The 17,290-nt window shown below is 35.7% G+C and overlaps 1 protein-coding gene and 1 long non-coding RNA gene across 2 annotated transcripts; both read left to right on the top strand.

Annotated features, from left to right (window-relative positions):
* The first annotated feature begins 2,738 nt into the window (after positions 1-2,738).
* On the top strand, positions 2,739-3,763 carry LOC142226512 (putative elongation factor 1-delta). Its single transcript, XM_075296570.1, has one exon. The coding sequence runs from the start codon at positions 2,846-2,848 to the stop codon at positions 3,647-3,649; it is 804 nt and encodes a 267-aa protein (XP_075152685.1). The 5' UTR covers positions 2,739-2,845; the 3' UTR covers positions 3,650-3,763.
* Positions 3,764-7,619: 3,856 nt separating this feature from the next.
* On the top strand, positions 7,620-9,335 carry LOC142226511 (uncharacterized). Its single transcript, XR_012719689.1, has 4 exons — positions 7,620-7,948; positions 8,014-8,377; positions 8,442-8,773; positions 8,838-9,335. It is a non-coding gene; the product is annotated as an uncharacterized LOC142226511 (long non-coding RNA).
* Positions 9,336-17,290: the final 7,955 nt, after the last annotated feature.

The raw sequence follows: 17,290 nt of genomic DNA, 5'->3' as shown, positions 1-17,290 counted from the left end.
TGAGTTTTGCCGCTAAAGTGAAAACTATATCAGTAAAAATGGGCTTAAAATTATGCATATTTGCTGCAAAGTTTATTATAACTTGATGGGGGAATAGCCAAAAGCAAATTTTCACAAAGTTTGTATTCCTTAAAATGATTTATTAAAAAAAAGTAATTGTGAAAAAAATGACTATTTCAGCGGCTAAACTTAACTTAACTTCTTGAAATTCAATTCACAAAAGTTCTATAAAACATCTTCGGATTTTTTTTTTTTTAGTAGAGCATTTAATTTTCGATTTTGTGGTGGAAGGTGGTATGTTAGAATTTATAATATTTTTTTTGGTGCTTTTTGGCCTTGGGGAGTTGGCAACACTGTCTTTATGTTTGTTGGCACAGTGAATCAAAACAACAGAAGAATAATAACATTTTCATCGAAATAAATCTTAGGATTCTAAGATTTATTTGTTGAAGATTTTCCATATGATTATGAAAAATCTTCGCATAATTCATTCTCTATTTCATAGGCTCGTTTTTACAGGGAAAAACTAAAATTAAACAGCAAATCATACAATGAAAATATAAATGTTGTAAATTTGGTTATGTTTTGAAGCGACGAAGCACAAATTCGAAAATTGTCACATTACTACAACTATTTTCAAAATAACTGATGTTTATAGTTATGACAGTTAGTAGATCCATTTGAGTGAAACAGAATTAAAAAAAAAAAAGAATTTAGTATCCACCTTTAATAAAGTAAATGCGTCCCGGATCCTGTAATATACTTAATGTCTTAAATTTGGACGAAGTAACACAATTCGTAATATAATTTTAAATGCCCGTCAACACTTCTTATACTGACAAGATTTCACAAACAAATAACAATATTTTCCATATAGCTTCCCTGAAGTGAAGGTTATGAGCAGCAGGCTGTGATCTATAATAAGTAGGTAGAAGCAGTGTACACTTAAAAGGTAGAATCAATAAAACTAAATCTATTTTCCTTTGTTTGGATGTGTACTTGGCCGTAATTCTGTCTGTCAAATTCTGTTGCTGTAATTTGTGGGTTTGCTTGTGTGTGTAATATAATAAAACATTTAAATCAGCTGGCTTATGCTTCTACATTATTAGTGTATACTGAATAGAAGAAACCAACGTACGTGGATTTATTTTTTCAGGTAGTTTCATATATTGCCTTCATCCGAATAACTAAATAAGGCATCAAAATATATAAATGTGTTAACCTGTGTACACTTATAAAGTAGAGGCATAAGCCTGCTGACTTTTATTTTTTATTGTATCACACATACAAACAAACAAACCAATAAGAGCAGAACAGATGCCTTAGTTTTTTTCTTTAGCATTATAAAACATGGTGAACCCGCTTACCTCCAATGTTTTAATTTTCTAAACTCTACTCGTAATACTCAAATTCTAATAGAGACTTTCTCACACCTTGTTTTTGAATGATCGTTCATAATTCGTTTATCCAGATTATGGAATGCAATTCCATCCGATTATAAGAACTTTTCCGTAAGTCTAAGCGCTTTTAAAAGAAAACTAATTCAGTATTTTAATTATAACAATTAACTTTGTTTTTGTATCATCACTGATAATTACCTCCATATGCGGTGTTGCGTTTTTTTTTTTGGTGTTTAGGTAAAGAAATGTGCGTGTAGTTTTTCAGCTATTGAGAATATTGTATTCACATTAGTTTTAAGTATTATTATGATTTTTTTCCTTTGCATTTGTAATTTCTTTAGCTTGTTGTACTTTTTTTTCAAATCTATCAATGTATGTTCCAAGAGGGCTTAATTGATTAAATAAATGTTTGAATTGAATTGAATTTGACAGAATTAATTGCGCCCAGGCACACATGGAAACAAGAGAACATTGTTTTTGTTTTTTTGTAATGATATTACCTTTTAACTGTACCCTTTTTGTTACCTAATAATATCTTGCACGTATTACAGACAAACAATTGGCCTCTGCATTTACTGCAAATTACAATAATAAAATGCTTTCATCATACACAAATTGTAAAAAACATATTTATTTTTTCTAAAAAGTTATATGTGTATACGCACAGGCTTCCTATGTATTGATGTTTAAAAGTAAAATAAAAAATAAAATACATGGGTCAAGAGAATTTAGATAATACATTTTCAGCCCTCAAAAATTAATGTCTATTTGTCCTATAGAAATTCTTTTCATTTTTGTCCATAATACATTGCATTTTTTATTTCATGCGCTTTACAGACAATCAGTTATTCCGGACGGAAATAAGAACCTCGGATCGATACGACTTGTCGGATCGATAACACAAATCGGTAAATGTGTTATCGATCCCATAAGCATGCAGCAGTATCGATTATGCCTTCGGACTTAACTTATAATGTGCACAATATGTTATATGGAATATGTTCGACACGAGCACTGTCGTCCGGAATAACTGATATTCTGTAAAGCGCATAAGATTCTTTACAAGCACGGACATTCCGTCCGGAATAACTGATAGCCTGTAAAGCGCATAATGTGCACAATATATGGGATATTGTCGACACGAGCACTGTCGTCCGGAATAACTGAGAATCTGTAAAGCGCATCACCAGATAGTGGAAACCACGATTTAGTCTATGGTGTGAATGACCCATTAGAATTAGGTTTGTCCAATAGCATGAACAAGTGCCATCTACATTCACTAAGCTTACTAACCAGAAATGTATGTCAATAGTAATTAGCGGCGTTTTACTAACTATTATACAGTTAACAACATTGAACGGTAGCACGTTGCACGGGTAGCAGAAATTTGCTTGCGTGTTGATTGGGACAAAGAGATATACGATATACCAGGAAATTTGCATAAAATGGCATCTTGTTTGAGTCAAGAAAAAGTCTGGGATAAATCCCGATATGCCAATGCCGAACGACAATACTATGAAATTTTGAGTAAGGGTACAACTTCTGCTGCCAGTAACCCTACTAATATTTTAGTATCGGAAATTGCAAAAGCTAGAGAACAAATTAAAATCTCTTTGGAAAAGATGGGCGGAATTTCCGATGCAGGATCATGTCAAATTCAATCGGAAATCTTGAGCCGTTTGGCCCAAGTTGAGGAGGAGAACTCTAAGTTGAGAAGTTTGGTGACCAGTTTGAACGATATGTGCTTAGATTCACAAAAGAGAATCAAAGCTTTGGAAGCTTCATTATGCAACAAGTCCTCCGGCTCTGGCGCCGCAAGCAAACCGGCAACAGCTGCTAAAGAATCCAAAAAGTCTGACGACGACGATGGTGTCGATTTGTTCGCTTCAGACAGTGAAGAGGAGTCTGAAGAGGCTGCTCGCATCAGGGAAGAACGCCTTGCCGCATATGCCAAAAAGAAGGAAAAGAAACCCGCACTTATTGCCAAATCCAGTTTGGTCCTGGATATCAAGCCTTGGGACGATGAGACTGATTTAGGTCAAATGGAAGCAGAAATTAGAAAGATTGCCACCGATGGTCTACTATGGGGCGCTTCAAAATTAGTTCCAGTTGCCTTTGGCATTAAAAAGTTGAGCATTAGTTGCGTCGTTGAAGACGAAAAGGTTTCTATCGACTGGTTAACCGAAGAAATCGAAAAACACGAGGACTTCGTCCAAAGTGTGGATATTGCAGCTTTCAATAAAATCTAAAAATACTTTTAACAACTATGTTTTGGATAACTACATACTAAGCCACATATGTGAAATTAAAACTTCAATTAAATAAAAAAACCGAAGGTCCGAATTTGTACACTTAAAACCAAAGTTGTCATTTAAATGCAGTAAATGAAAATAATTATAATCTCATGCCACATAGTCCAATATATCAAAAACAAAAATCATTTATTAATGACAAATTCAACTCAGCTCTAGACAGAACCATTATTTCTTATTCCTTCTTGCATACACGCTTGCATAATAAAAATGCATGGCTTTTTATTTTTTTTTTATTATATTTCATGTTAGCCTGACCCGAAACAGGCAATTAACGTCCAAATGCATTATATCTAATTCTACAATTATTAATCGAGCTTTATGGACAGATTTAGATTAAGGAACATGATTAATAGAGTCATTGAAAAGAAAACGCCAGATACAAATCTATACAAGCCTGGACTGTACATGTTTCGATTCGGGCGAGTGAATCTTTCCACAGGCTGGGAGAGATAACTCAATTTTGGGCTCTTTATGCTAACTCCTTATGGAGAAAACATTCGGGAACAAATTGAATTATTTTTTCTCCCACTGTACATCACCTTTTCATATAACTACAAGTTCCTTAATCTTATTTTTATTTTATTTTTTTCTTTAACCTTTTTGTATAGGACTGCATTTACAGATACCATAAAAGTTGCATTTTGTTAACCCTGGTATGGTCGAAGTAAATATATATACCCCCTTGTTCCGAAATTCGGAATCGCAAAATTTTCCATGGGCAATAATTTCTTAACCCTCAAACGTATAAATTTAAATCTTGGTAGTATATTTCTTTTTAATGAGAAGTTCAAATTAAAATTGTTTTGGAGTCCGAGAGTATCTCAATTTTTGCGTTACAAGAAAAATAAATTCTTGGGATTTCGAATATCGGAACATTGGGGATAGACGCAGAACTATCCATTTATAAAACTTGAACATCTTTTACATTTTATTGGCAAATTATATTTAAGGGAATTCAGCCCAATCTCTTCTTCCTTTCTAGCGCATTTAAATTTTGGAAGTTATGAGTTTCGCTTTAATAAAAGCGGTAAATATTATTTGAAGCTGTAAAAACTATATTTGAAGGTAGTACAAACACATTATGTCTCAAGTGTCAAAGAAATCGGATAACAATTTCGTCTTCCAGAAGTTCAACTTATAAATAGCATGGACGATAATAGAATAGGGAACATATATTTTGGTTATGGTTAAATCGACCTTTATAACGTATTAATGTGACTACTAATCTCTTATATCTCATTCACATTAAGCTCGAAATCCACTAAAACATGTTTTGAAATCTCCTTTTATACCCTTCGCCACTACTGTAGTAGAGGGTACAATAAGTTTGTGCATTTGTATGTAACGCCAAGAAGGAAAAGTCTGAGACCCAGAGTGCGTTTAATAAATAGTATCGTTAAGTATGCCAAATTTGGTTAAAATCGATTCAGATTTAGATATAGCTCCCATATATATCTTTCGCCCGATATGGACTTAGATGGCCCCAGAAGCCAGAGTTTTACCCTAATTTGCTTGAAATGTTGCACTAGGAATACAATTAGTAGTGTAGTCAAGTGTGGTAAATTTTATTGATATCGGTTCAGATTTAGATATAGCTCCCGAATATACCGTTCGACCGATTTAGACTCATATACCCACAGAGCCCAAAGTTTTACCCCGTTATACTTGAAACTTTGCACAGGGAGTAGAATTAGGGTTCTGAATATGCATGCTAATTTTGGTTGAAATCGGAGTAGAATTAACATATTAACTATGCATGTGAAATTTGATTGAAATCGGTTCAGATTTCGATATAGCTTCCATATATATGTTTTTCCGATTGAAGCAAAAATGGCCAAAATACCACATTTTCCTTATAAAATAGCCACTGCTAAGTCGAAATCTTGTAAAAATGACTCAAATTTTCCTATTGCTCTAATACACATCTATCGACCGATAATCATAAATACACTTTTGCAACGTTGCCTCAAAATTGGTTCTGATTTAAATGTTACCCATATTTATATAGTAAAATTGTGCTTCATCCCAGGGCATTAGCCAATTTAAATTTTAATTCTAGAGATTTTGTAGAAGTACAAAAAATCGGTTAAGATATAAATATTTGTATATGGGAATATAAACCTTCATGAAGGAGAGAGATGGTAACACAAATTTTGGCCTACAAAGTGGTGAAGGGTATAATATAGTCGGCAACGCCTGATTTTAGACTTTACTTACTTGTTTTATAAGGCAAATGACATTGGAAATCTAGTTATAGTGGATTTTAAAAGAGTAATGTGAACGAGGTATTAAGTTTATTAAGTGATAGTATGTTAAGAGATTGATTTGTGTGGGACTATATCATACAAATGGACCTAAGCCACCAATTTTCGAATTGGAATCGCAACAAAAATCGCTTCCCAACAAATATAAAAATCATAAATTCGAAGAAAAATTATGCTGATTTTGAAAGGAATTTTTTAGTATACATATGAACGAGATTTTCTACGACTTTAATGGCGCAATATCAAAAATGTTGTATATACCAAAATTATTTTTATCCCATCCAACTATAGTACTATCTTTGACATTTTGTTTGTAGCGTATTGAAATGTTGGTCTGAGACGCATTGTTTGAGTAAGGTAGTAGTCTAATATGTAATATCTTCTGTAAACCGACATTCCGTTAGACTGGTGGACTAAGTAAAGCTTTATAAACAACGGCACATTTGACCTTATGTAATCAACGTTTGCAATTGCACAATTTCAATATTTCTAATTATTATTGTTTTTATGAAATATGAAAATTCCAACCTTTATTAACATAGTTACCTTAAAATAGGATTTTAAATCCTTTATTTATAAGACAAATGACAGTTGAAATCTAGTTAAAGTGGATTTTGGAAGTGTAATGTGAATGAGGTATTAGATGATAGTGTTCCCTTTTAGGTAATATTGACCCAACATGGTGTTTTCCTTTTTTCGATGGTGACATCGAAATAAGTTTCTTTCATTTCCAAACAGTTTTTTTTTTTTAATTTTACAAAAATCCCACTATATTAATAGTGTCCTTCCGAAACTATACCGAAAGGGACTGTCTTACCATTGCACAATTTTTTATATTACAAAATATTTATTTATTTTTTAGTATGATTTATGGCTGGTGTAAAAGGATCAACATAATATATTGTGACGAATTTGATAATTATAGACATAAGTTTATTTAAATTAGTTTCCGTTAATTTAAAATTTCAAATTGTAACGATAAAATTTCGCTTTCACTTCTTGGAATCATCTACTCATTTTCTAGTATTTTCCTGAATTTCTTTTATGTTCTTTTGTTTGCTTACCGAAATGTTAGTTCTTACTCTCTCATAGAATAACAACCCCTTTGCTTTGTTATTTTGCTTTCTCATTTCATCTCATTGTCTATTGTCATTGTTGTTGTAAAGGGTGATTTGTTAAGAGCTTGATAACTTTTTTAAAAAAAAAAACGCCTAAAATTTGCAAAATCTCATCGGTTCTTTATTTCAAACGTTAGATTGGTCCATGACATTTACTTTTTGAAGATAATTTCATTTAAATGTTGACCGCGGCTGCGTCTTAGGTGGTCCATTCGGAAAGTCCAATTTTGGGCAACTTTTTCGAGCATTTCGGCCGGAATAGCCCGAATTTCTTCGGAAATGTTGTCTTCCAAAGCTGAAATAGTTGCTGGCTTATTTCTGTAGACTTTAGACTTGACGTAGCCCCACAAAAAATAGTCTAAAGGCGTCAAATCGCATGATCTTGGTGGCCAACTTACCGGTCCATTTCTTGAGATGAATTGTTCTCCGAAGTTTTCCCTCAAAATGGCCATAGAATCGCGAGCTGTGTGGCATGTAGCGCCATCTTGTTGAAATCACATGTCAACCAAGTTCAGTTCCCAATAAACGCAGGATGAGCGTTTTTCAAATGCAACACCTCTTCAGTTTGAGGGTAAATATCATTTTCAACATAAATTCAACTTGACTTGAAAAAGCTCATCTTCAATTCATCTTCAAATTGTTTGCGAATTACAACCAATTTGGCAAAATGTTGACGAAAACTTTGAAAATGTGTTGAAGATAATTGGAGAAAACTTTGACAAAACACTACCCTGAAATGCAACGAAAAAACCACATGGTTTTCAATACTACTTTGGACAACAAAGTTCGTGGAAGAAATACAAAAATGTGGAAATTTTTTAATAATCAATTGAAATTGCTTATAATAATTGGTAAGTAAAACTAAAACACGAAATGAAAACTTTAAGGAAGTCACTAAACTCAAATCTCTTTGCAGACAACTAAAATATTTGGATGCTGATTCTTGGACACATTAAGAGGCTGGCCGATGAAAAATGGTAGTGGCTTATCGAGAAGAGAAAGTTTCCATAAATCAAAGTGCAACCAAAAAAACTTGGTATTTATGCTTTTCCATATCAACAACTACTGGATGATAATTCGCATCACATCGATAGTTTAATTTATATCGCATCATCGGTTTAATTTGTTATTTTGTGAATTGAAATTGCTGGAAATTTATACCAATTATCTGGCCATCAAGTTCCTGAAAATTGCCAGTATTTTAATAACAACAATTTTGTAATACCAACGTTCTTGAGGAAATCACGAAGTACCTGGTCAGTTGGAAGAAATACAAATTGGTAAGTCAAAATAAAAAGTGAAATGAAAACATAATGGAAATCACAAAACTCGATTGTTTTGCAGAAAACTAAAATCATTGAATGGTATATTCTTGGAAGATGTTGGCCGATGAAAAACCGATGAAGGAAACAACAAAGAAAAGTTTTCAGAAAACTTACAAAGTGCAACCAACTAAAACAAAGTGCAACAATTCCTATAACAAGAACTTCTGGATGAAAATGTGCATCATCGGTTTAATTTGTTATTTTGTGAATTGAAATTGCTGGAAATTTATTCCAATTATCTGGTCATCAAGTTCCTGAAAATTGCCAGTATTTTAATAACAACAATTTTGTAACACCAACGTTCTTGAGGAAATCACGAAGTACGTGGTCAGTTGGAAGAAATACAAATTGGTAAGTCAAAATAAAAAGTGAAATGAAAACATAATGGAAATCACAAAACTCGATTGTTTTGCAGAAAACTAAAATCATTGAATGGTATATTCTTGGAAGATGTTGGCCGATGAAAAACCGATGAAGGAAACAACAAAGAAAAGTTTTCAGAAAACTTACAAAGTGCAACCAATTAAAACAAAGTGCAACAATTCCTATATCAAGAACTTCTGGATGAAAATGTGCATTACATCAATTTACATCCCGTCATCAGTTTGATATTTTGTGATTTCCTCTTGCTGGAATCTATTCTAACACACAAGCCAGCAAGTTCCTCGATAGTAATTATTTCAAATTGCCAGCATATTAATGACACCAACATTATGGAGGAAATGGAATTATACATGTAAAAATGTTTAAGATATTTAAAGTTGTATTCATAGTTTTATTTATTAATACGTTTAATAAGATAATTACATTTTGATTGGTATAATATTATTATTTTCATATATTATTAATGTTATTTTTAAGATTATTATATTTGTTAACGAAAAAATAATAAAATTTACAAAATCCCTAGAAATTTAGTATTGACTTTCAGTTAGAACTAGGATTGACTTTCATACAAATTGTGGTTTGAAAGTATTCGCAACAATGCTAGTTTTTTATTTTTCTCACATTGAAAACTGTTTGAGAAATTATTGAATAGCGATGCATTTCAATTTGAGGATTACAATTGAGAAATTATTGCTATTGTGTTGAATTTTACTGTTGAGGGTAATGTCTGTTTTTTGTTGAGAACGCGATTTTCTCAACAATTTCTCAACTTGAATATTACCCTAATCCTTTGAAAAAATGTTTGAAAAATTATTGAATTTTAGTATTTTTCAAACGTTTGTGTTTATTGGGTTCTTCCATTTTTGGCAACAAAAAGTTTGTTAGCATCGAACGATAGCGATCGCCATTCACCGTAACGTTGCGTCCAACAGCATCTTTGAAAAAATACGGTCCAATGATTCCACCAGCGTACAAACCACACCAAACAGTGCATTTTTCGGGATGCATGGACAGTTCTTGAACGGCTTCTGGTTGCTCTTCACTCCAAATGCGGCAATTTTGCTTATTTACGTAGCCATTCAACCAGAAATGAACCGAACACTGATTTTGATAATAAAATTCAATGATGAAATGAACCGAACACTGATTTTGGTAATAAAATTCAATGATTTGCAAGCGTTGCTCGTTAGTAAGTCTATTCATGATGAAATGTCAAAGCATACTGAGCATCTTTCTCTTTGACACCATGTCTGAAATCCCACGTGATCTGTCAAATACTAATGCATGAAAATCCTAACCTCAAAAGAATCACCCTTTAGTAATGCGAGCATATATCTATGTGAGTGTGTATGTGTTTGGCAGCCACCAGACGAATAACTTAATGGTCGTAGATCCTTCTAGCCTTGTCTAAGAATGTTATGGCGTTGCCAGAATATTGTAGTGCTACCAGAATGTTCTCGTATTGCCACACCGTCATATATAAAAGCGCTCACATGCTGCTAACGAGTCAGTCTTAATTAAAGCGTCAAACGAATAACTCCAGTGTGAACGAATTGTAAAGTGTGAAGTCATAGTAAATAAATTGTAGATTGTCGTTATTTAAAAGAACTGTGTTTTAATTGTCGGGTAATTAAAAACGCCTAAATATAAAAACGTAACAATTGGTGTCGGAAGTGAAATAACGAAAAAAAAATCTACAATGAAGTTTAATGAGCTTCGTGTGGAAGACTTAAAAAAGGAATTGAGCAAACTGGAGCTGCCGACAACAGGCAATAAGGCCCAGCTTCAAAAGCGTCTACTGGAAGAGTTTGAACGGCGTAATATGGACATTGCGACGCATGAGTTTGATTATAAGGAAGACATTGATGAATCAATACTCGTCAATACAAGCAGTGTAGAAACTCCATCTGTGGCTTCGAGTGTTGTGGATTACACATCAATGCTCAATGTTTTGAGCAAAATGATGGAAGAAAACTCTAGAAAAATCATGGATGAGAATTCTAGAAAAATGGAAGAAAATTCTAGAAAATTGCTTAAAGAAAATGCCCTACAAATGGAAGCAAGTTCTAGAAAATTGGAAGAAAAATTCGACGAAAATTCTAGAATTCTCAACGAAAAATTACAACAAATTTCTGAAGGCATGGAGAAACGTGTGGACCATATAGAAAATCAAATTGTGGAATTGGATAAGAAAGTTCTTTCCGTGGATGAGAAAATTATGGTTCATGATGAGAAGTTTCTGCACATCGAGAAAAAAATGTCACAGCTGGAAATTAAAGGTGGTCCAATGCGCGTCATCGAGGGCTCAAAAATCAAAACTCCTGTTTTCGATGGCTCAACGTCATTTGATGTCTTCAAATTTCAATTCGAAATGGTTGCTTGTAGAAATTTGTGGAATGACGATGATAAAGCAATTGAACTTCTATTGGCATTAAAGGGCAATGCTGCTGATGTGATACAAAGCATTCCCGCTGCTTCTAGAAATAACTATAATGAAGTAATAGCGGCACTTCAACGCAAGTATGGTGGAGAGCACAAGCAGGACATCTTCAGAATGGAATTGAGAGGAAGAATCCAGAAATCGAATGAAACCCTACAAGATTTCGCAACAGAAGTTGAGCGGCTAGTGCTTTTGACATACCCAGGTGAGAGTCATCCTCTTGTGGACCGCATCAAGATTGAAACCTTCGTCAATGGAATTCGAGACCCAGATATAAAATGTGCAACATATGCGTCACAAAAGGCTACATTCGCTGAAACAGTAACATTCGCACTTGCACAGGAGACTGCAAGATTGCTAGCGCGGCCTCAAATTCACAAGGTACGTAAAGTAGAGACAGAGTGTGATGAATCAAAGTCCGTTATTGAGTCGATGAAAGAGGCCATGAAGCAGGCAATGCAAGAAATGAAGCAAGAGGCAAATAAATCCCGGATCAAATGCTATAACTGTGATAAGCCGGGACATCTAGCTCGAGAATGCAAAGCACGACGCAAACGGTCAAGGTCCACATCACCATCTCCATTAAACAATAGCCATAAGAAGGTGACCCCACAGTCAAGTGAGTCACCTTTAAACTAAATCGAGCTAGTTCAGCGGGGCAAGAGCTGGCTCCCACAGACGATGGCCCCACCATCTCCATAGCAATAGTTCAACAGAAAAACAACAATTTAACTATTGCGGGTGTTATTAATGGCGACAAGCGTACTTTGACGTTGGATACTGGTGCATCAAAGTCTATCATTAGATCTGATTTAGTAAAAGGAAAAGTTACACCACTGATTGGAGTCAAGCTACGCACGGCTACAGGGGAACCCGCAACCGTATATGGAAAGGTCACCGTAAAATTAACTATTGCTAACAAATCCGTTACTTATGATTTCATTGTGGCCGATATAGTAGACGAAGTTATAATTGGAGCGGATTTCATGATTGCTTTTGGTCTCAATCTGGATATGAAGCGTCGTGTAATGACATGGTGCGATACCGAAATAACGGTAAACGTGGGATACGACGAGAATTCACCTGTCAGACGTTTGACAACGAGCCAGTCAGAGTCTATACCACCGAATGCCGAAGCAATTATATGGGTTTCTATGGATGGAGATTGTGAAGTCGGCCAATTGTGGGTTGTTGAACCAGCAGAAAACAAAAGCAACAACATCTTGATAGCAAATGCCCTGGTAACAACGAACGAAGAGAGACTAATACCAGTTCGTGTCTTGAACTTGTCTGACAATCACGAGCAAATTGTAAAATTTTCTGACATTGGCAAATGTACACCAGCCGAGGCAATAGTCAATTTGGAAGGCAACTCATCAAAGACACATGGAGCAGTAAGAAAACATCTAGAAGCGTATGTCGAGGCTTGGACACGTCATCTATCGCCGTCAGAGAGAAATAAAGCCAAGCAAATGTTGTGGAAAAACGCCTCTGCTTTTGCTTCTGAAAAGGGAAATCAAGGAAGAACATCTGTAGTGAAACATGAAATTAAAACCGCAGAAGAAAGGCCCATAAAACAGGCACCACGAAGTGTTCCCCTGGCAAAAAGAGACGAAGTTCAAAAGCTCATAAAGGAAATGGCGGAGAGTGGAGTGATCGAGCCATCATCAAGTCCTTGGTGTTCCCCAGTTGTGCTGGTCAAAAAGAAAGATGGAAGTACCCGATTCTGCGTGGACTACAGAAAACTAAATGATGTCACCAAAAAGGACAGTTATCCGCTTCCACGCATTGATGACACGTTGGACACACTAGCCGGAACAACATGGTTTTCTACGCTTGATTTGCAGAGTGGATATTGGCAAGTAGAGATCGCCGAGAAAGACAAGGAAAAGACGGCTTTTGGCGTTAATGGCGGTCTCTGGCAATTCAATGTAATGCCGTTCGGGCTCTGCAACGCTCCAGCTACCTTCGAAAGATTGATGGAGCGGGTACTGAAGGGGTTGCACTGGAAGTCGTGCTTGATATACTTGGACGACATCATAGTGATGGGCAAAACATTTGACGAGCACCTTAAGAACTTGAAAGACGTTATCCAGCAATTGTCAGCCGCTGGTCTACGCCTTAACGCAAAGAAATGCTCCCTTTTCCAGCGAGAAGTTAAATACCTGGGTCATCATGTGACTGCAGAGGGCATATCCACCGATGAAGACAAAATCCAAGCTGTCAGAGATTGGCCACGACCCGGAAATCTCCACGAATTAAGAAGTTTCCTTGGGTTATGTACATATTACCGACGATTCGTCCCAAACTTCGCCAGCATCGCCGCTAGTCTCCATAAATTGACGCAAAAAGGTCAGAAGTTCCAGTGGAGCGACGAACAGGAGGATTCATTCCAACATTTAAAAGAACTTTTATGTTCAGCTCCTGTTCTAGCGTATCCTATTCCGGGCGAAAAATTTGTTTTGGATACAGATGCTAGCGCGCATGGTATTGGAGGTGTGCTATCCCAACAGATAGACGGCAAGGAGAAGGTCATCGGATATTTCAGCCGAACGTTGTCCAAGCCCGAAAAGAACTACTGTGTAACGCGACGAGAGCTGCTAGCCGTCATAGAGAGTGTAAAACATTATCATAAATATTTGTATGGACAACATTTCTTGCTAAGGACTGATCACTCAGCTCTACGATGGTTGCTTCAATTCAAGAATCCGGAAGCTCAACTGGCACGTTGGATCGAGAGGCTCCAGAGCTATGATTTCAGTATCGAGCATAGAAAAGGTGGAAAACACGGTAACGCCGACGCTTTGTCACGTCGACCTTGCAGTATAGAATGCAAGCACTGCTCGAAAGCTGAACATAAGGAGGAGATTGTTGATATTCGGCTGTTACACATCGAATCTGGAGTGGACTGGCCAACAGAACAGCGTAAAGATCCCATTTTGAACAAAATTATTTCGGCAAAGGAAGAGAACAAGAAGCCCAGTAAGAAAGACATCGCAGCCGAAAGTCCACTTATGAAATCATACTGGGCTCAATGGGATAGTTTAGTTCTAGTCAATGGATCCCTGCAACGTAAATGGGAAAGCGAAGATGGCAAGAGCAGCCGAAATTTGATCATCGTACCGGATTCCAAAATAAGAGACGTTTTGGCGGAGTTCCATAATGGTCCCAGTGGAGGTCATCTGGGAATAACCAAAACCGCCGAAAAAGTGAAGCAACGATTCTACTGGGTTGGATGCCAGAAATCAATTGCTGAATGGGTAGCCAATTGCGAGAAATGCATGAAGGCGAAAGGTCCAACAAGGAAAAGTCGAGGTCCTATGCAAGAGTATAGACCAGGAGCCCCGTTTGAAAGAATAGCAATGGACGTGGCAGGCCCTTTCCCAGTAAGTGATTCTGGAAACCGTTATGTCCTTGTGGTCATGGATTACTTCAGCAAATGGCCGGAGGTGTATGCAATTCCAAACCAAGAGGCAAAAACGATTGTGGATGTGGTCAACAAAAACTGGATATGTCGCTACGGTGTGCCGTCAGAGATTCACTCAGACCAGGGAAGAAATTTTGAATCGGCCATATTCAAAGAGATGTGTGAATCCCTTGGTATCAAGAAAACGAGGACTACACCATTACATCCACAATCCGATGGCATGGTAGAAAGGTTTAATCGCACTCTGGAGGAACATCTTCGAAAAGTGGTGGACAACGGCCAGAGGGACTGGGACGAGCATATACCAAAGTTTTTGCTGTCCTATAGATCTGCCATTCATGATTCCACCTCTCGAACACCGGCCAATATTCTAATCGGAACTGAGTTGAAGTTGCCTGGAGATCTGACATTCGGCGCTAAACCTAATGAGCTCGCCATGGAAGAAAACAGAAACGACATCCTAAACACTTTCGGTGAAGTTCACGAATCAGTGCGCAACAAAATAAAAATGGTCAGCAACAGAATGAAGGCGAGATACGATCGTGCTGTAAATACTGAGGGCTTCCAAGAAGAAGAATTGGTTCTGCTATTTAACCCGCAACGAAAGAAAGGATTGTGTCCTAAACTGCAAACACAGTGGGAAGGCCCATACAAAGTCATCAAGAAGATCAATGATGTTGTATACCGGATTCAGAAGGACGACAGCCCTAGATCAAAGATGAAAGTTGTACATCTGGAACGATTGGCTCCTTACGGAACAGGTTCTGTGCCTGTTCGGGACGAACAGGCTTAAGCGGGAGGCAGTGTGACGAATTTGATAATTATAGACATAAGTTTATTTAAATTAGTTTCCGTTAATTTAAAATTTCAAATTGTAACGATAAAATTTCGCTATCACTTCTTGGAATCATCTACTCATTTTCTAGTATTTTCCTGAATTTCTTTTATGTTCTTTTGTTTGCTTACCGAAATGTTAGTTCTTACTCTCTCATAGAATAACAACCCCTTTGCTTTGTTATTTTGCTTTCTCATTTCATCTCATTGTCTATTGTCATTGTTGTTGTAGTAATGCGAGCATATATCTATGTGAGTGTGTATGTGTTTGGCAGCCACCAGACGAATAACTTAATGGTCGTAGATCCTTCTAGCCTTGTCTAAGAATGTTATGGCGTTGCCAGAATATTGTAGTGCTACCAGAATGTTCTCGTATTGCCACACCGTCATATATAAAAGCGCTCACATGCTGCTAACGAGTCAGTCTTAATTAAAGCGTCAAACGAATAACTCCAGTGTGAACGAATTGTAAAGTGTGAAGTCATAGTAAATAAATTGTAGATTGTCGTTATTTAAAAGAACTGTGTTTTAATTGTCGGGTAATTAAAAACGCCTAAATATAAAAACGTAACAATATGTATATTGTTAGTTGTCCATGCAGCGCCTTATAATTGTAGCGATAGGCGATTTCTAATTTATTCAAATGTCTAAATCAAAAAAAGTTTCCCTTTGACCGGGATCCTCGGAAATTTTGAAAAAAAATTCCCGCTTTGTCGGGAATGGAAAAGTCCGGGAAAATGAAACCCCTAAGCTTTACAGATTTAATGTGAGTACTATGTTCGATTTTTTCACGAAAACACTAAATTAGAAGTACAAATATATTTATGAAGATGATTATATTTTGATCAAATCTTGCCAAATAGTGGATGGAAAAGATCCAATAAATTGATTGCAAATAATTTTATATTTCTAAATGAATTAATTAAAAATTGTAACCGTGAAAACAAGCTGGTTTTCAGCTTGAAAACTGAACATAGTACTCAGCTTTAGGTGGGTACTATGTTCGGTTTTCGAGTTGAAAGCCACTTTATTTTCGCGATTACTTTTCCTTAAATAATCAAAATTATACATGAAAATAAATTTATTCCTGTAAAGTCTTACCGAAATTTAGAGGAACAAGAAGCTGCGCATCAATTAAGTTAATTTATCTGCTTTATTTTGAACTGTTTTAATAAAGTATAAAGGTATGTTGGAGTTTTCGACAACATGGATTGATTTGGCAACTTGGATATACGACATTTTGTCAAATCAATGTCCTGGATCTTTACCATCCAACAAGATTTTATATGTAAATGCATAATCGTCAGATTTTTGATTTTCTAATTTTGATGGAAACCCCGAACATACTGACCTTAAATTCCTATCTTCCTTCATAATTGATTATTATCGGCTAAAGACCCGTGTTTGAATTTTCGCGCTGAATTTTTACATTACTCATTGTCAATTTCTTTTATAATTCATCAAAAAAAAATTGAGTAAACTTTTCAAAACGATTTTGTGACAAAACAAATGGCATTTGCATTTTTTAAACAAATTAAGAATTACAAAATGTACATATCTTAAAGCAATATTCTATCTTATATTTATACATTTGAAAGGTCCTTATGGTTAAATTTTTCAAAATAGAGGCATAGTAAAAATACTTCAATAAACATTTATAGTGGCACAAAATTAATTTCACAAATCAGTGTTGTAAACTCGAGTAGTTAAAAATATACGTTTGATTCAAAAATAGTAGTAAATCACAAAGATATGCGGAACGAGTTGCCACACATTTAAT

This window comes from Haematobia irritans, chromosome 2 (genome assembly GCF_050003625.1).
Source record: "Haematobia irritans isolate KBUSLIRL chromosome 2, ASM5000362v1, whole genome shotgun sequence".
Taxonomy (NCBI): domain Eukaryota; kingdom Metazoa; phylum Arthropoda; class Insecta; order Diptera; family Muscidae; genus Haematobia; species Haematobia irritans.
The sequence above is the reverse complement of the archived record's forward strand: the minus strand, read 5'-3'. Positions and strand labels throughout refer to the sequence as shown.